The sequence below is a fragment of the Sitophilus oryzae genome, unplaced genomic scaffold (genome assembly GCF_002938485.1).
Source record: "Sitophilus oryzae breed Bouriz unplaced genomic scaffold, Soryzae_2.0 scaffold_1625_pilon_pilon, whole genome shotgun sequence".
In the NCBI taxonomy this organism is placed as follows: Eukaryota; Metazoa; Arthropoda; class Insecta; order Coleoptera; family Curculionidae; genus Sitophilus; species Sitophilus oryzae.
Genome location: NW_022146309.1, coordinates 782900 through 804017, shown reverse-complemented (window position 1 = coordinate 804017; position 21118 = coordinate 782900). Strand labels below are relative to the sequence as shown.

Genomic DNA, 21118 nt, shown 5'->3' with positions numbered 1-21118 from the left:
TGCGGCGTCGGTGCAATATTTTTCGAACTCTCCTTTGTAAAAAGATTGACGAATTTGACGCGAACTCTGCAGTTGACAGAGAAAACATGTGATATGATGGCTATCTCTATGCTTAAGAACTAAAAGCCAAGTCTAAATTGTTGCTTAAAATGTTGCTAAAATTAATTTACTAAAAATTACTGAGACAGCAGAAAAGAGTTAAATAAGGTTTAAACTAGATTAGATAATAAAATATTAATATGTCTGGAAAATCCAAATATTCTTATTATGTAACATAGCATTAACTCAGAACACATTTATATCCACTGCCTAGGTCTAGGCTTTTTTCGTTTGAGACATGGCATCATCTGTAGATGTATGTAATATATCTATATGTAGAAAAATATAAAGGAAAAGTAATAAGAACTAATATAATAACCTAAAAAATGCAACAGTTTTAATGCAAAAACACGTATACACGACGAGGCTGCTACTCTACCAGAAAAGAGAGAACTTCTTTCTACAATGTGTAAGAAAGTACCGTATGATCGAATAAAAACGGCGTCAGCGATGGCTATGAAATGAAGATCGCTGTATTTTTATATGTAAAATTATAAAATAACATATTTAAACTTCAATAATTGTTAATAAACATTATAGAAACTTCAAAATAGCATCACTAGGTACTTATATAGAAGAGTTAGATTTCGACCGCTAGAAAGCATCAAAAGTCTTTCGCACGTAACAAAAAATATGTTTTTAATTATTATTGCCGAGTTCCGAAAGTAGGTACTGAAAGAACCGGGAATTAAAATTTCGAGTCCCGGTTCTTTGATGTTTCAAAAGAACCCTGCTGTGCGTTGGGCCACCTTGTAAACTGTTAAATAAAATTACGTGTGGCGTGATTTCAAAGACTTGGTCCCCTTTACATTTTCCGTCTACTATAACTGTCCCTCGTCTTCTAATCGTAATAAATGTCCTGTGTTCGAACGTTTGCTGTACGATACCGACTACCGACATTCTGAATGAATATGATCATCGTAGTCGTGTGAACTTTCACTTTTTATAAATAAATATTCGCGGTAACGTTTATGTCAAGTGCATTCGAAGAAGTTCGCGACAAAAGTAAAGTGCCAAGTGAACAATGTCACTAAATTTTAAGGTCAGTTAGTTAAATGTATGTCCCTTCTTGCTAATCCTAATAGCGTTCTAATAGTCACTTTAATGGGTTATAGGGTGGGTGTAAGTTTTAATTTCTATACTGAGAAATTTTTTTAGTACCTAGATAGTTATATAACATACGAGCACAGCATGAAAACTAATTGTATTGCTTTCTACAGTATGTCCCCGGATTGTCTTTACGATAGGAAAACCTTTTTTATTATTTAAATTTAGAGAAAAACATTCTTTATAGCTTGTTCTAAAATTGGCAATCCCGTTTATATTTTTCCAAATTTCCATCTCGCTGTGGAGAAAATTAAAAAAAAAACCTTGAAAATATAGTTGAATTTTCTCAAAGTCTTAAAAATTAAAATGCGTTTAAATGGTAATATAATTTCGATTTCATTCTTTGATAGATGGTTATTATTAATTTTGATTAACGTCATACTTTTTCCTGTTGTTAAAGTATCACATTTTCCGATAACTATTATCACTCTTTGTTTTTCTTTTTTTTCAATTTTGTGCTTTTTTAACACTTTGTCACAAAATGTCAATAATAAAAAAGTTTTTCCTCTGGTAAAGATAACTCGGGGGACATACTGTATGTTATCCGTATTTCTTAAATATCAACTTTTAACCTAAATTAAGTAGGTATCAATCGACAGTAATCTTCAGCAATATCATTATTTACAAAAGGGCCACAGCGATAATTTACGGTATACAGTGTGGGTCTTAAATTAACTTTCTTTCCTATTTTACCGTATGAAATAAAACTGCGTCTATCTGCAAAAGCATTAACATTTTTGATTGACTTTAAATACAAAATTTGTTCATATTTTAATTCTCCATCTAATAAAAAAAATAATATTAGGGTGTTCCATTTAAAAAAACGAAGAAAAATTATTTTATATTTTAGAAAGTTTGACGTAGAATTTTGAACATCCTGTATGATTTATGATACGATATTTATAGCAAAGTAAGTACAGACCATATAAAGCAAATATCTAATATAGTTTTGATTTTAGGACAGTTCTTGTATTTATAATAATTTTTTTTAAGAAAAGCCGAAAAGGTATATTTTTTTATTTATTTATAAATATCTCCGAAACTATCAAAATATATTTACTCATTAATTAATAAAAATTAATAATATACAGGGTGTTCCATTTAAAAAAATCATCCACTCACTCTTTTGAGCCACCCTATAGAAGTTAAAATACTTTCCTGAAATACATCCAAATACGTACTTTAGGTTTGTACCTTAACAAAATTCCTAAGTTTTTTATTCTATGAGCTACAGATGCCCGACGCACTATTGCCGGACCCTGTATTTTAGCAATTAAAACATTAAATTTAAAATAAGACTTTTAAAAATGTTTCACGAAAAAATCTGAAAATCTCTGGTGTTTCTAGGGTCGAATTATAGCAGCCCTAAAAATCTTTGCGCTTATTTAAGATTTAGTCTGTATATTCAAATATCTATCGAATTGAGTATGTTTAGCCAGACAATCTTCAAAATGTGTTATGTGGAAATCATATCGACATAACATCTAAGAAATGACTGAAAAGGCAATCTTTAAAAAATAATGACTTTAGACTTTTGAAATTATTTATCATTTAATATTATAGGGCGAGTCTCTACCTTAATGCTTGAAATATGCTTGGATACTAAAAAAACACTTGGCTTACTAAAATTCAGCCAATGTCAAAATTGTGAAACCCTGTATAAAATGTTCTTCCAACACAATAAGATGCGTAATTTAAAATACTAGTCCAAGTATATGAAGATATTTCCGAAAATATATTCTATATTCCTATTTTCATTTAAAAGCTATCCGCTGACGCTGTTTTTTTTCGATCGTAGGGTATATAAACATGTTAATGATTTGAAACTTTTTGTTGTAACTTTTGATAGCTTGACACAACAAAAATAATTACTATTACTAAAAAATTTGCATAAAGTTGAGCAATGCTTACAGTATCTTACATCAAGCAAGAACTAAATAATATGCGAAACTCTTAATTTTTAACCCTTTATAAACCTCAACATTTTTCACGTGCCTTAAGTTTCTTGTAATCAAAACGAATTAAAATTTGGAGAACTATTTCTACTACAGACTGTTTTTTTCTTTAATTGCAATAGTCTATTTCACCGGGGACAAGCTGAATACGGCCAAGGTTGTTAGTTCCATTATTTCTTTTTTATTTCGATGGAATAAGAGGTCGTTAGTATGCTACTGGTGTACCGGCGCGAATTAATATTTTTAATTTATGTGATAAGCATGTGAAAAATCATAATAGTGTAATAATATATACAGGGTGGTTCAAAAAAGAAGCCTATCTCTCGTGAGGAAATTTAATTTTTATATTATTAAAAGTCCGATTCTGCATTGTTTCGTAGCTACAGGGGATTAAAGTCTTTATTTTTGTATTCATTATAATTTCCATCCAAGTGCTGTCAGCGATTTTTGACCAACTTCGAATTGATGGTTACTGAGTTGATCGCTTATAGTGCTGCTTGACTATCGGATAAGATGGCTATTTCCTGTTTTCGATAGTTCCTATCTAAAATAAATTCTAAGCATCTTCTGACAGCGTTGATTGCTGCCTGAATAATTCTGGGGTAGGTGCCCATTGATTCGGAGTATTTAGTTTTTGGCTTAAATACTCCTATCCCTGTCCCTGTGTTTCAATCATTTTTATTGCTCAATATTACAGTGAGGTGCTAAGATCAGAGCTAATAACACGTTATCGAGTGGTTTCAAGCGTAACGCAGGTGTGAGACACGGATGTATACTCTCTCCAATCCTGTTTAATATCTACAGTGAATCGAAATAATAGAATCGAATAATAGAAGAATGGAACTGTGGGATATCCGTGGGGGGCAGGAGGATAAATAACCTGAGATACGCGGATGATACAGTGATTATAGCTGCCAGCAGAGAAGAGTTGCAGAAAGTCATTGTGCTCTATTAGTGCAGAATATGGCTTGGAACTAAACAAACGGGAAACCAAGACGATGCTTGTTAACCGCCTCCGCAATAACCAACCTGATGTCCGAACCGTGGCTGGATACGAGGTTGTAAGCCAGTTCAACTATTTAGGTTCCATGATAGCAAACTCTGGAGGATGCGAGGCTGAAATCAGGCGCAGAGTCGAGAAATGTAACAACAAAGCTGACTAAGATATGGAAGACTTCATCAATCACACGAAGAACTAAACTGCGCATTGCGAACTACCTCATATTCCCCATAGCTATGTATGGCTCCGAAACATGGACACTAAAGGAAAGTGATAAGCAAAGAATAAATGCCTTGGAGATGGTATGGGTATATCGACTGCTGCTGCGAATACCATGAACGGCTCATCGAACAAACATTTCCATTATAGAGGAACTAAAAATTGAGACACGTCTGGTTACCAGATTAAATCAGTCAATCCTCCTATATTTTGGCCATATTGCCAGGAGTGGCACCTTAATTGAGGACTGATAGTGGAGGGGAAGGTAGAGGGAAGACGATCACGTGGAAGGTGGAAGGTCACCTAAGAGGTTGGTAGATCAAGTCACAACCCTAGTGGGCCACAACCTCCCCGAAGCTTCACATATGGCGCAGTGTCGAACAACTTGGTCCGAGGAAGTGAGGGGAATCTACACATGATGTCAAAATATTCTCACCTAGAGTGAAGGACTGAAGAGAGAGAGAGAGAGAGACAGGTGATTCTCAAAGTTGTAAATTCTTGGTATGTCATCCACTGGGAGTGGAGGAGTGGAATTTTCTTTTTTAGGGCGTTCGAAGCCCCTGACATGAAAATTCTCCCAGTACTGAATCTGTCAATGGCCATTCTAATCATTCTCGTATTGCCATAACTTTCGACGACAATGTGCAGTGGTTTTAGGTCTGGGATGGCCTCCATTGCTGCTGTTGGGTATTTTCTTATAGCACCTGTGATACAGATGCATGTCAGTCTCTGTACTTTACACAGGTTTTGCCTTGCTGTACGTTGCACTAGTTTTTATACCAAGCAACTGCTTCAGGTACCTAATCATTGGTCTTATTATCATAGTATACATCTGGCGCAAAATGTTAGGGGAGCAACCTCTATCATTTTGTTCAGGAAGCGAAAAATACATGTCAAATATCGAAATTTTATCAGACCTCTCGCTACTTTTAAACGAATTTATTTTTTTTTGAGTAACGTATAAGGGAAAACGACAGATTTTGGTATCTACAGTGAATTTTTTTTGTCACACCCCAAATCTATGTCCATGTTATTCAGTACTTTTACATTTTGTGTAGAGTAATAATAAAATATAGAAAAGTGTTTTTAGCATGTTTTAGTATATATTTAACATTATAAATTATATATTTATCTTCTCAATATTAAGGAACCATCCTATGCTGGAAACGCTGCGATTGGTATTCTGCCTATTGTGTTAGTCATCTTTCTATGTTTGCACCCAGTCTCCTATCCCCGTATTCTGTCCTAGCTTGTAGCAGGGACGCACCGTCTTCTACCTCAGTTGAATGTTTGGCTGAATCGAAAACACGGTGAGGTCAACTACTACCTGACACAGATGATCTCAGGATATGGTTGCTTCCGAGCATATCTTCATCGTTTTAAGCTCGATGATTCCTCGGAGTGCCCGTCCTGTCCAGGAGTTCCTGAAGACCCGGTGCACGTGTTCTTTGTGCGCCCACGTTTCAACTTAATGCATAGTCATCTGGAGATTGTCCTCGAACAGGCAATTCAACCAGAGACACTATAGTTGATGCGATGCTTTCTTCGGAGGCATCCTGGAACGCGACCAGTACTTTCACAACGAAAGTGCTTCAACACCTGCGTTCTATCGAGGGAAAACGAGCCAGCAACAAGAACGGTTAGAGGAAGAGAAAATTGACTTCAATTAATGGAAGGAAGAGTAATTGCTAGATCCTCTCCCTGCGTAGTAATGGCTAACGGCGGTTTCCGCGGGGTCTGCAGAGGCCGAAGAAAGAGGAGATTTTTAGTCGGTATTGAAACCTGAGTCTGACATACCAGGCCAATCATCTGGCTCTGAGATACGCAAATGTATTTTCCTACCTCTATAAAAAAAGCTTGTACAGGTCCTTGATAGGATGGGAGCCTAGTTCTTCCAGTTATAGCCACTGCTTCCCCAAATGAATGCAGACCTTGCTATGCAAGTGCCTCTGTCCGTTTCTCCAGTGGACGGTCTGCTATTCCCTGATCCAAAGTTTTAATATACTATTGGTTATACATTCGGGTCAGTACTGGTCCTGAACCAAGATAGCCTTCCGATGATCCTTGATAGTTTGTCGGCTTTTTCGTTGCCTTGGATGTCTCTATGGCCCGGCATGGCACACAGAATATATTAATTCTGTTCTTTTTAGTAATAAATGTATTGTTATACAGGGTGTCCCAGAAATAAGTGCAAGTATTTTAACTGGTAGCATAGTTCAACCCCAGAAATACTCCTATCAGTTTTTTTTCGCGAAAAAAAAATTGGAAAATTTGGAATTTTTTTTAGTTTTTATTTAAAAAAAAATTCTTGATAATATGGCAACATAGGTAGTAGATTAAATTTACAAGAAAGAAAATCCAGAAAAGATCCAGTGGTTTTGAAAATTTTAGCAAAAAATCATTTTTGTTGGAAATTTTCAAAGTAAAATAACTCTGTTATTTTGGACATATTTAAAAAACGATAAAGAGAAAATATGTTTCTTTTATCGAGATCTACCACCCCTTAAAATACTTGCACTTATTTCTGGGACACCCTGTATGGATAATAATTTGAAATAAACAATCGGAAATACATCTTAAATACCTTCATATCGGTCAGGGGATATTTTGATTGCTCATTTTGATTTGCTTGCTAATTTCATAAACAATTTTCTCTCAAATTCTTTTCATTAAAATGCTTTACTATAATGATATTAATCTTTGTTTCAGATGTCAACGTTAACGACCTTTTTAGTAATTTGTTTAGTTATAGTTTATTGTAAAAGTGAAAAAGAGTCTACAACTAGACAATCTATAGCAGATGAGACCATAGAGACTACCTTAAATGATAAGAGATATCTTCAAAGACAATTGAAATGTGCTCTAGGAGAATCTGCGTGTGATCCAGTTGGGCGACGTATTAAAAGTAAGTACAATTAATTTCATTTATTAAAAAAACAGAGTAAAAACCACCTTCATATCAATATTGCCAAGATAGTTCCTAGTCTATTTAATCTATAGAATTAAAATAAATTTTAAAATAAAAAACGTTTAAAAAGATATATTTTTTTACAATTGAGTTATTCAAATACTTATTTCAATATATCAATATTATTTTGAAATGCAGTTAATATCTAGAGGTATTCCCAAGTGCTAGTGAAATTATTATGTTTCAGATCTTCAGAGCAATCCGAGGTTTGTTATTATCACCATGAGTTGTATGTTTTGATTTCTTTCTTATTATACAGGATGAGCCTTGAGAACACGGAAAAAAATTGCAGCTGACTGATGAAATAATCTTTAGATAAATTATTTTTTTGCAAAAAACACATATTCTAAAATACTATATTTTTGATTACTTACTTATATTCATGTCCATATCATCATTTCATCATCATCATTTTCAGCTTATTTAACCATTTCCAATTATGGGATAGCCTCCCTCACACATTTAGATACTCTCTTTGTAGTTGGGCCCATTGGCCATTGTTGTCTATTGTTGGCTATGCGAGCCCAAGTTATTACGCTAATTTCCTAATATCAGTGTCCCATCTCAGGTTCGGCAACTATTTAGGTTAACTATAATATTCTTTGGGTTCGGTCTTCTTCTAGGTCTCTTAATTTCTCGTGGGTACGCTGTAATTTTTGTGATCCAAATGTTGTCCGTTCTTCTTGCAAGGTGTTATGCAGGCTGTCCACTACCATTTGAAGAATTTGTCTCTGAGGATGACATCGTTTACCTGGTTCTTTTGTCGTATCCAGTCTATTCTTTTACGGTCGCTCTTGGTTTATTTTGCATATTTCGTTCAACTGAACGTTGAACAACCTGTAGTTTCTTTATGATATCCTTATGAAGTTTCAGGTTTTGCATACATAGGTTATGACTAGTTGTTTGGTTGACACACTGGTCGAATGTTTCCTTCTTTAGATAGAGTTGCTTTCTAGATTTGAATATGATATGAGTTTCTTCCATAAAACATACTCCATACTAACTGAATTTAATTCTTCTGTTGATTTCTGGTAGTTTTTTTGTGGGGAAAAATCTGCAAACCAGAGACCGTAAGTGGTACTGTCGGGGTGGTTGAGGTACCTTACCGACTAAAAAAACCTCAACAAACCGCTTTGATTATCGCCCCAAGAAATTACCTTTCGGCATTTCTTCTGGTTTCTGGTAATAGAGATCCCGACCTGTGTATTAGTTGTCTCAAATATACAGGGTGTCCCAAAAATAAGTGCAAGTATTTTAACTAGTTCAACCCCAGAAACACGCTTATAATTTTTATTTCGCGAATTTTTTTTTTTGAAAATTTGGAATTTTCTATAAAATTTTTTGGAATGTTTTTAGTTAAAAAACATAATTTCTTAATAATATGGCAACATAGGTAGTATAGATTAAATTTACAAGAAAGAAAGTTTACCAAATATCTAGTGGTTTCCAAAATTTTAGCAAAAAATAATTTTTTGGAAATTTTCAATGTAAAATATCTCCGTTATTTTGAGTTTATTTGAAAAACGATAAAGAGAAAATATGTTTCTTTTATCGAGATCTGCCACCCCTTCAAATACTTGCACTTATTTCTGGGAAACTCTGTATATATGTACAGGGTGGCTCGAATTCGACGCTCATCATTGGGATTTCGGAAACCGTAAGAAATACAGGATCGGTTAAATGGAGGCCAAGTTGCGCAATTTCATGCTCAATAAAATGTCGTATAGCATTTTGAAAAATTCCGAATACTTCTAGGCCAGTCGCTACGTCGCGTCGCCGTCGTTTTAAATAGGCCTAGGTGGAAATAATTAGGGGTAAGCTGAATTATTTTTTATTTTCTTTGTTTTGATGTGCTGAATGATATATTCATTTTGCACGGTCTGTCGATCCCGGATTTGGCCGCCATTTTGAAAAAGTCAATATAAAAACTACATTTTTATGGATTTTTTAAAATATCTCGGTCTGGGTGCATTGTAGAAAAAAAATGCAGGTAACCAAAAATAAAGCAAATTAAATTCTCTACAAAAAAGGTTCTATTAATTATTCTCGTAAACTTATCAGTTCTAAAGTTAGTTCAATTAACATCTAAGGCTTATTAGCCGACTATACTAACAGGTTGTGATTAGTGAGGTAGGCTATTAAGATCGGCGAAAAAAAGTTTTTTTAATTTCACTCAAAATGAGTTATTTGGGTCATAAATGACCTAAATACAAAATATTTTCATGGTGTCTGTCTGTCCGTCTGTAACACGATAACTCAAAAACCACTAAACCAATTTTAACCAAATTTGGCACAAAAATACTATGGCACCCGAGAATCAGGCCATTAGATTTTGGTGGGGGTGGGGGTTTGGTAAGGGGGTATGGGAGAGAGTTAAACATTTTAAAAAATCGTAACTCCAAAATTATAGTAGCTAGACTGTAAAAAGTAATGAGTGAAATTTCACTCAGATTTCACTCAATACTTTCTCAATTTCTGTCCACACCCGATTGAGTGAAATTTCCACTCTACAGAACTGAGTGAATCTTCAATTCTCAGAGTGAAAAGGACTGAGTGTTTTCGCTCAATCGGGATTGGACGAAAGACTCCTTTTTTACTCATTATGGTTCACCTTGAGTAGGATTTTGATCGATTTTGATAATTTATTCACTTTAAAATGAGTGAATTCACTAAGTGTTGAGTTCAAGTACACCTTTTATTGAGTGACTTTTACTCAAATTTGTGTTACACTTAACTTGATTAGTACTCATATCTAGAGTATTAATTTCACTCAATATTGAGAAATATATTCTAAATAATTTTTTTAAAAGCTATATGTAAGCTAACTTGTTATTTTATAACAGGTGCCTTTCAAAGGTAAGTTTCAGTTTTGAACATGTCCATTTCCTAAAGTTCACTTTTGAGAGGCATCTGTTCACTTGTAATAAAATAACAAGTTAGCTTACATATCGCTTTTAAAACAATCATTTAGAATATTTCGTTTTTTAACAAACCAAATGAAAATCTGTAAAACCTTCAAAAATATTTTTATTTGTCATTTTTATTTGACAAGAACAAATAAAACCAAAAATTATAACACTATTATTATAATATCAAAAACATTTTAAAAAGTTTTCAACTCTTTTCGGAAAAAATACAGGAACTTTTTAAGCTAGACGTCTAGAAAAGTTGCATTTAACAATGTATTCCGCATTTTAGTTTGAAGATTTCTTAATTATTAACCTGGGCTATTGTTTTTTTTGGTTTACGTTTACATATATGTCTCTGGCATTCGTATTCGCTTCACCACGCCACGCGGCCACTGTCAACTTAAAAATTTACATCACACCTTACACACAATATCTCGGGCTTGTGACATTGGCACCTTCTGAAGGGACAAGACAACCTACGATCGAACAGATAATTAAAAACTGAAGAACAGGGGAATAGCTTATTCAGTATCGAAGAAGCGCGTATGAAGTATGATTAGTAATGAGTGAAAATACTCTAAACTGGGAGATTTCCCTCAAGTTTTATTGTGTTAAACTATAACATGAGTTTTTAAGTGAATTTTTTCTATTCCATTACTCAAAGATAGGGGTTATTACTGAACATGAGCTTATTCAATCGCTATTGATTAAATAGAATCATATTTGAGTGAAATGATGTCTGTCCTATTTTAGATGATAACTCAATTATTTCACGCTAAAAATTCACTCCCTGAGAAATATGGCATAAAAAATACTGTGGCACCCGAGAATCTGGCCATTAGATTTTGTGGGGTGGGGGTTTGCAAGGGGGTATGGGAGGGGGTTAAAATTTTAAAAAATCGTAACTCCAAAATTACAGTAGCTAGTGAAACGCGGTTTTCAATTTAAGATTAGGAATAATATTTGCAACAAAATTTGTAATAACATCAAAATCAGTCAAAGTCGCAGTTTTTGTATTAAGTATCAAAGTCGCATGTGGAGAACTCCAAACTCCCATCGAACGCGACCGCAGGTGGCGGATAGGGGAAATAACCGCGGACCAAAATTGGAAAAATTCCTTTACTTTGAAACTAAAAGAACTGCCTACCAACTTTTTATTAACATATTTTAGTATGGGCGGCTATACGTGCGTCCCGGCGCCAATTTTTTTTAAATACATCTTAATGTGCGCTAACGTTAAATTTGATACTTGATCTATTCGACAACAGCGCGAGATGGCAGCCGGGGTGTGGTCAAATCAAACCAGTTCGGGCGACTTTTAGTTTTAGTGTTTCATTATATCATTATACTATTCCGAAGTAAGACACAAAGATTAGGATTAGGCCTATAAGGGAAACCACTTAAAAAAAAGTGCGTCGAGTGCTCTACCACCAGGTAGTGTGGAAACGAGCACAAGAAAAACATAAATTTGTACTGGCAAATTATTTAAATTTACATAGAATCAGTTTCTCATATTAAATGAACCACTTGAAAATATATGCTTTGTATTTAAGCGCTTGTATCTCGTTAACCTTTTCATGCACGAACTCGGTGAATAGGACATTTTTTGTAGAGAATTTAAATAGCTTTCTTTTTGGTCTCTTTCAAATTTTCTGTACAGTGCACCCAGACCGAGTTATTTAAAAAAAAAACATAAAAGTTTCATAATTTGACAGGATTTTCCAATATGGCGGCCAAATCCGGGATTGATAGACCGTGCAAATTTAGTAGAGTATTCAACAAAAAAACCCGGAATTTTCAAATTTGTTTTCTATTGTTTCCTGGCTTTATTTGTTAAGATAACTTAAAATGAAAAACACATTTTCATGGCACACTCTACAACTCTGTGTGATTAAATATTGACTCTGACGTTTCGGCTTCTGACGACCATCATCAACTTAGTTTTTTTAAATACAAACCTGATTTTTTTTTCAATTTAATTAAATCCTTTCATCACTCTTAAAACACTATATATAGTTACTTTGATATTTGCCCACGTTTCGTACAGAAAATTCCATCACCAGAATATTTTATGCAAAAAAAATAAAAATGCAATACGGCATTTTATTGAGCATCAAATTGCGCAACTTTATCTGCATTTAACCGATCCTGTATCTCTATGGTTCGAGCCACCCTGTACATATATTCTTCTACTATTCCCAGTGTTGTATTATTTATTAGAATGTCTTTTCTTTCCACTAGTTCGTTGTACAGTACTTTAGCACAGGTCTATATATTTATAAGTATATCAATATTACCGTCGATGTCGGCACCAGTAGGCTTGACATATCTGAAATAAATAAAAATTCAAAGTTAGATTCTGTAAATCCTGGAGAATATGGTAATGTAAATTGGTAATATGATAAATATAAGAGTAATATTTACCCAGGTCACTTGTCATAGAAAATCTCGAGGATTTTTTTTTATTTACGGAAAATACATAAAAATAAAAAAGAAAGTTGCTTGGTTTGAATTATTTGATATTTAATAATTAACAAATGTTAGAGAGAAAGTTGCTTATTATTATGATGATAGAACAGGAGGGTTAAATTAGGTAGCATTATATAATCATGCATATGTGTTCGGTAATTTTATTCATTTCTAGTATACTATACTATCGAAAAAAATGCGTCACATTGACCTTTGAAATCACGATATATGATAATTTTTCATCTTCATCTCATGTTTAGGATATACTATATTTATTAAAATATGTAATAATTGTACGATTTGCCTCATTTGATCATTGATATTTCTAGTTATACATTTTAATCTTCCCCTTCAGTGATACTAATGTAATGTATGTTAATCTTATTTCCAAAACATTTGAAGATATAGCATTTTTTGCATTGGTTAGTGTTACATGGTGTTACATACCCTGTATATTTTTTCGCATAAAGACGGTATATACTACAGTGTCAATTTATTTCTAGGCCTGGCACCTTTAGTTCTAAGAGGATCTTGCCCCCAGTGTAGTGAGAAGGAAGTGAAGCAAATTAAGAAAGTTTTATCCTATGTCCAAATCAACTATCCAAAAGAATGGAACAAAATGCTGCAACAGTACGCATCTGGATAGATAAATTAGAATACCCTTTGGAATAATAAAATTTTGAATTTTTATATACATTGGAATAAACTGGCATATAAATTATACCAAAAAACACAAATACGTACCTGGACGTATTACACTTAAAATATACCTATAATCAAATATTTTTGTTAATGTTTAATTAAAAATTGAAAAAAATCAAGGTCTGTTCGGGGAAAAGTCGGCTAAATTGTACCAAATAATTATTTGTTCTTACTACCTTACTGTTTCAGATTTATAGTTATGAACGCAATTTTATCAACTTATTCGGGACCTTTAGTTCCAAACTATTAGCAGCTTCAAGGTTAATATACAACTATTAAACGTGATAGTGCATAAATGTTTTAAGTTAAGAAACGCACGTGAATGCTCTTTGTAAGCTTCATATTATATGTTTCATGTTTGATAATATCTTCTTCTTTTTCAGTGGCATGCTCTATATCGAGATATATACAGAGTTCACAAGTATACGATCAAAAGTACATCTTTTTGATAATATCTGAAAAAGTAAAATTTGGTAAGAAATGTTAGGAGTTTTTGTTGATATTTTTGGTTGGCCCAATATTGTTAGTTTTTATTGATTGTTTAAACTACCTTTTTATTTCCGAATTTACGGGATCAATCCATGGAGTTCTTCCCCATATTTACTTTAGCCTTCAACGAGTTTTATTATAAGTACTAAAAACTTACTCCATATTTTAACAGACATAGTTCGTACAGAATTTTAACATTTTAATAATTGTAAAATATGGTACAATTTATTCGAATTAAATTATATGTATCCTATGATCTAAAAGTTTTTTGATCCAGCATGCTTCGTATGATCACAGATAAATATTTTATATAAAAAGTATTTTTTGAGTATCAATTCCAAAGCCTGCCTGGTTATAAAACTTTTTGATCGTAATATCTTACTACAATATATAATATTGTAATACCTAAGAAGAATTTATATAAAAAGAATCTATTATATTATTACATTATCAGATTTAATTAACACTTTATCTGTCATTGTTATAGCACTGATAACGAATGTTTCACTATATACTGTTTGTACTGCATATACTGTAATTCATAAATGTATAGTTTTAATAAATTAATGTAAATTAGGCTTGTACATAAACATTGAATACCAAATAAATTATTTCTTTTTGATTTGAGGTTTCTTTGACCTTAGATAATATATCATCCCATTGCTGCCAAAAGTCACTAACTTACTTTTTATTACTTCCGAGAAAAATGCATCTAAAGATGAATTGCATTGCATAAAGGTGTTATAGTTAGTAACTATTCAGTATTAAAATAAAACATAAATAACCAGAAATCGTAGTTAATGACTTTTGTAATCGATTCTCCGCTTTAAAACATAGTGACTGGATTTGGTTGTTCGGAAAAATGTTAGTTAGTAACTTTTGGCAGCAATAGGACGATATTTTTTTGGTAGGTTTCTTGTTAAAATTGTTAAAATTTAATTTAAAACAATTACTTGACTGAAGTTTCGACAGTATTTGTCTATTTCAAAGTCTTAAACGTAGATACATATAATTAATTTACACATTCATAATCCATGTGTCAAAATAAACAAACTGTATAGACATAATACTGAGAGTACCCTACACACGGCTAGTCAATACAATAATATCTACGTAGAGTTTCAGTCCGTTATGTTAGTTTGTTTGTATGTGTATAAAGTTTGTGTATTGTGACACATGGATTATGAATGTGTAAATTAATTGTATCTACGTTTAAGACTTTGAAAAAGACTAATACTGTCGAAACGTCAGTCAAATAAATGTTTTAAATTAAATCTTAACAATTTTTTGAACTACCCCGACCTCAAGCCAAGAAACCTACCAGAAAAAAATAAATTATTTTTCTATTCTAAACTATCTAGTGCAGTGGTTTCCATATTGACCAAAAAAAGAAAAATATCCCCGGTGCATTTTTATATACAAGGAGCTGTAATTCACCAAAGTAATTCTTTGAAATACTTAGGAGTGTGGCTGGATACCAAACTGATTTTTTCGGACCATATTAATAAAACGATCACCAAGGCTGAGAAAACTGTCACCGCTTTAGCCTTACTCATGCCAAACGTGGGAGGAGCTAGAGCATCCAAAAGGAGAGTGCTTGCTAGTGTGGTACACTCGTAACACAGCTGTTGTATGCTGCACCGGTATGGCATAAAGTTATTAACAATTGAAAACTTACACAAAGACTACGCAGACTATAACGTATCATGGCTATTAGAGGCAGCACATACAAAATGGTATCTGGAGAGGCTATAGGGGTTATATCTGAAATAGCACCTATTGAACTGCTCATACAGGAACGGTATGATAGATACCATGAGATGGATAAGGATCTACCGAGGACAAAACTTCTGCAACAGTGGCAGGACAAATGGAATACCGGAATATATGGCAGATGGACATACAAATTAATACCCGACAATTATGGTTGAACAGATCATACGGAGAAGTGGATTACCCACTTTGAGTGGGTAAGATTTACACAGAAGTGAATTTACACTTCATGAGTCAAGCATTGTCTAGATATGGGTGTTTTAAAAAATATTTGTATGGTCGTTGTAGGGTTGATAATGCATCATGCACCTACTGCGGTTAGGTTGATGATGTTCAGCATACATTGTTTGCGTGCGATCGATGGCAGGGATTTACGGAAAAATTCCGTATGGAAGACAGTAAAGGACTTCGACTTACCCACATTTATCATATACTTAGTTGAAGGGGAAGAACAATGGACGCGAATATATCGGATAGTCCGAAATATCATAAACTGTAAAGAGAGCGACGAGAGACAAAGGGCATGATAAGATAAATCTAGACACCCTTTGCACTGAAGCAATGCGAGAGCGGATTGCACTGTAAAGTGGTAGTTGGAGGAGGTTTTTTTAGCCGGTAGGAGTCCGGCACTACCCAAATTTGTGTGTCTTTCTAAAAAAGAAGCTCATAATGGGCTACGTTGTATCTAAATCTATATAAATGAATTTAATCGATGCTGTGCTGTACCGCGCCGTGCCGGGCGTTCATAATGGGTTACCTGCTTTAATCTAAAATAAATGCAGGTAAAAATAAACGTTTTAAAATGCCAATCTTAGATTTCAATCACAGTAGTTTTATCTGTATTTATTTATGTGTTTTTACTATCTATTGCTATATACATATTATTTATCATTATATGACACTATCTTTCGGTAAAGTACTTCAAAATCATTAAAATATCTAATCAAAGTTTTGATTGGATTTATCAAGAAAGGGTTTTCTCAAGTTCCAAAAATTCTCGATATCGGTTTATCTCATTATTTTCACAAATTCTTTAATCCCATTGTTATCGAAGTAATCCGCTTTAAAAAAATATTATGTTTTACTAATAATCTCACATACATGAATTCATACTATAGAACATGAAAAATGATTTGTTTCTTCTCAACGTGCGAACAAATGTTCTGAAAACAGGCAAGTAGTCGTATACATTCAAACAAAAGTAATTATATTAGTGAATTATTTGTTTTTTTATTCGTTTTGTAGATAACAATGACTACATTTATTGAACAAGAGCGGCAAAAGCAAGAGGATATCGACGATGAACCACATTTTCACAAGAAGCTGACATGTAGGAGTTTTCTGTGCAGTAAATTAGTGAAAGGGGTGCTAGCAGCTTTAGTGGTAGCAATTGTTTGTCCGGTGGTGGCGTATCATTTTGCTATTTCTAGGTTTGTAAATTGATTTGCAATTGGTGAGGCAACCAGATATACACATACAGGGTCGCTGATATGTATGGGAACGGTCTATTGAGGTAAAATATAAGAGGTGCCGCAAAAAGTTAAATATAAAAGTTATAGGGTTTTTAAATATCTATTAGCGGATAATAAATTTAAGTATACAGGGTCGGTCATAAAGTCGTGGTACATCAAAGTTTAATTTTTTTAAATGGAACCCCCTGTATATTATTGCATATTTCGATTCTTCCTTCAATTCTAAGCAAAAATCGAGATACACACAATGTATCACAAACCAACCGTTTCCGAGTTATGGACTTTAGAAAATATCACTTAAACCATTCGATTTAATTAATTTCGATGTGTTTGGTTTCATTGAACGGTGCCATTCTGCGGAAACTGTGATAGTTAATAATAATTGACATTAGTTTTCAAGTTAGCATTTATAAATGTATAAAATGAGATGATATCATGTCTGAAAATTACAAAATTTTTGTACATAATTACGTACAGGGTGGGTCAAATTTGACGCTTTTAAATGGAAACAATTTCCGAATTATGCAATTTTGATTTTAAAATGTTTAACAAAAAGTTTGTAATTTCCAGACTTAATATCATCTCATATCATACATCTATAAATGCTAACTTGAAAACTAATATCAAATATTATTAAGTATCACAGTATCCGCAGAATAGCATCGTTAAATGAAATCGAACACATCGAAATTAATTAAATCGAATTGTTTAAGCGATATTTTCAAAAGTCAATAACTCGGAAACGGTTGGTTTGAGATACATTGTGTGTATTTCACTTTTTGCTTAGAATTGAAGGAAAAACCGGAGTATGCAATAATATACAGAGAGTTCTATTTAGAAAAAATGAAACTTTGATGTACCACGGCTTTATGATTTTTTTATTTAAATTTATTACCCCCTAATAGATATTTAAAAGTCCTACAACTTTTATATTTAACTTTTTGCGGTACCTCTTATATTTTAATTAATAATCGACCGTTACCATACATATCAGCGACCCTGTATATTTTCAAATAGTGTTTAATATAAAACTAGCGTGTACCAGCGACTTCGTTCGCGTCGAATTAATCATTTGTAATGGTGATGATAAAGCAAAGCAAGAATTTTCATTAACATACAAACTGGATAAAATTTTCTCACATTTATGTCAGCATGAGAAAAAACAATATGGCGATATTATTATATACCTTGGTAATATTTGAGAGGTAGTTTCATCTCGTTGGAATTTGACTTTCGAAAAATCCGTTTGCCAAAAATAAGCTTTTTACGTCAAGCAGTTTAAGCAGAATCGTGGTTAAGAAATTACCCAACTTTTTGGAACACCCTGTATGATTTTTAAAAAATTTCAAAATATGTAAAAAAAAACAAATAAATTATGCTTGTCCAAGCGTTTTCCCGAAAGACGAACCGTTTTTTAAATAACAAATATTGTAATATTTGAGAGGCGTTTCCACCCTCTTGGAATTTGAGATTCGAGAAACCCCTCCTTATCGAACCTCTACACCCCACAGTCAATCCGTTTGCCAAAAATCAGTTTTAAACGTCAAGCAGTTTAAACAGAATCGTGATTACTCAATGGTCATATTTTATGAAGCACCCTGTATAAATTTATAAAAAATCTTAAAATATGTAAAAAAAAACAAAATAAAATATACGTGTTTAAGAGTTTTTCCGAAAAACTCAACGGTTTTTAAATAAAAAATATTTTAATATTTGAGGGATAGTTTCACCCCCTTAGAATTCGAGGTTCGAAAAATCCTTTCCTATCGAACCTCTACACCCTAAAGTCAATCCGTTTTCCAAAAATCAGCTTTTTACGTCAAGCGCTTTAAGCAGGATCGTGATTAATCAATCACCAGATTTTTCGAAACACCCTGTAATACAAAATCTTAAAATATGTAAAAAAACAAAATAAAATATACTGTTTAAGCGTTTTTTCGGAAACTTGATCGTTTTCTAAATAACAAATATTGTAATATTTGAGGGGTGGTTTTACCCTCTTGGAACTGGAATTTCGAAAAATCCCTTCATATCAAACCTCTACATCCTAGAATCAACCTGTATGCCAAAATTGAGCTTCTTACGTTGAGTGGTTTGAGCAGAATCGTGATTAATCAGTGTCAGTCACTTAAGGATTTTATATATTAGTATAGATAATAAATTGTACATATTATGATCTATTGGATAAGTTTTTGTACTTTAGATAGAATATTTTGTTTTTTGTTCTAGGATTACTTAACAGTTTAGTAATTAAGTTATTAGTAATTTAATTAGTAATTAGTAATTTACTGTTTAGCGCTAAACACAAATTGTATGAACAATGACAGAAAGATTCAAAATTTAAATAAAAAAATGGAAAATTATAACTTTTTTGATTAAGCAGCTCTGATTTTCTGATATACACAATCATTAATTATTTATTTACTTAAAGGCACTATGATGATGGTAGTAGCCAAACGTACTCATGTTTGGTACAACAGGAATATAGAATACCATGTGGATACGTAGGGATTGGCGAAGACCAATGTACTAAAGTTGATTGCTGTTTTAACACGACCACAGGGGAATGTCATCACTATTTACCATCGAAGTAAGTACCTTTTGATTTTGGTATGTTTTTCAAAAAAAATGCATTTACAGTATAATAGTTTTTAAAATACTAATTGGCTTAAGAAAAATCGACCAATAGTTTGTTATTGATAGAATTATAATATACCTACCCCTATACAGTGTGAGTCTTAAATAAGTGCAAATATTTTAGGGGTAGTATATTTCGACTCAAGAAACACGATGTTTTTTCGTGAAAAAATGTTTCTGGAAATTTGGAATTCTTTGAAAAAAATTTTTGGATTTTTTTAGTTAAAAGACACAATTTCTTTATAATATGGCAACATAGGTAGTAGATTAAATTTACAAGAAAGAAAATCCAGAAAAGATTCAGTGGTTCTCAAAATTTAAGCGAAAAATATTTTATTTTAATTTTCAATGTAAAATGTCTCGGTTATTTTAGACTTATCTGAAAAACGGTAAAGAGAAAATATGTTTCTTTTATCGAGATATACCAGCCCTGAAAATACGATTGAACCAAATATAACATCTTTTAAACTCGAAAAATAAATAAAACATATTATTTTTCTTGAAAATTTTTTAAGATATATTTTTAAAATATTGCCATGATGGATACTTCATTTCAGATACTTTTACCAACAGTCTTCAGGTGACATATATTCGACATCGTACAGCAAGTCACCAGTAGGATCAAAAATCGTAGAGAACATCCAGTTTACTGCAACAGAAAATGGAAAGAAGCTATTACTAGTTTTGGAGACTTCAAGCAAAACCAATGCAAAACAGAGTTCATCGGTCGAAGCCGACATGAAGAACTTTAAAATAAACTATTCTTCACAGAGACTTACACTGGAAATAAATGGTAAATAGTGACTAGAAACTAAGACGTAATTTGATTTTCAGCTATAGTTGCATGAGCGTTTTCGTTTGCAATTCTCTGGATTTAGATGAATTATTACTGATTGCATTTTTAACTGTTTTAAATGTGCGCGTAGTGACATTTTTAAGTAATAGTCACTATGATCAGTGACTATGATAAGTAGTGTCTAGATAGATGATAACTAGTGTCTAGTAATAGTCACTATGATGAGTGCAATTTTTCACCTGTCTGTTTGTTTTCTCATAAAGGGTATAATATAATTTTATCCACGACTCGTCTATAATTTGATTATTATACATGAGTTTATGAAATAATAATAATATTCATTATTCACTAGTGAATAATGGTTTTATTATTCAGCGCTTCCACGGATATTTCCATCCAAACTCCATACAAGAGCTGTGCTCGATCTAAACCGGCTTGAAATGCGACTGTACGCACAAAATAAAAAACAAAGGTGTTAAAAAATATTATGTACTTTTTTTTATAGTCCTGGTAGTATAGTATG

General features: G+C 32.7%; 2 protein-coding genes across 3 annotated transcripts in view; both read left to right on the top strand.

Moving 5' to 3' along the window:
• The first annotated feature begins 950 nt into the window (after positions 1-950).
• On the top strand, positions 951-14505 carry LOC115880538 (ejaculatory bulb-specific protein 3-like). 2 transcript variants are annotated; one of them, XR_004049897.1, is made up of 4 exons: positions 951-1141; positions 7090-7285; positions 13230-13759; positions 13812-14505. XR_004049897.1 is itself a non-coding variant. In XM_030897763.1 (3 exons), the coding sequence occupies exons 1-3, from the start codon at positions 1124-1126 to the stop codon at positions 13370-13372; spliced, it is 357 nt and encodes a 118-aa protein (XP_030753623.1). In that variant the 5' UTR covers positions 951-1123; the 3' UTR covers positions 13373-13781. The 2 variants fall into 2 exon arrangements, 1 of the variants encoding a protein (XP_030753623.1); XM_030897763.1 differs by lacking the exon at positions 13812-14505 and having other exon boundaries at positions 13230-13781.
• Positions 14506-16616: 2111 nt separating this feature from the next.
• The window catches only part of LOC115880495 (alpha-glucosidase-like), a 16681-nt gene continuing 12179 nt past the window's right edge, over positions 16617-21118 (top strand). Inside the window, exons 1-4 of the mRNA XM_030897705.1 lie at positions 16617-16863; positions 16936-17120; positions 19594-19752; positions 20357-20592. Coding sequence (XP_030753565.1) covers positions 16942-17120; positions 19594-19752; positions 20357-20592 — 574 coding nt within the window. The 5' untranslated portion in view covers positions 16617-16863; positions 16936-16941. The remainder of the gene's footprint in view (positions 16864-16935; positions 17121-19593; positions 19753-20356; positions 20593-21118) is intronic.

Excerpts from the sequence above, each read along its gene's own strand:
- LOC115880538 (XM_030897763.1), top strand. Across the intron at positions 7,286-13,229 it reads AGTTGGGCGACGTATTAAAA|GCCTGGCACCTTTAGTTCTA; the intron begins GTAAGTACAATT and ends ATTTATTTCTAG.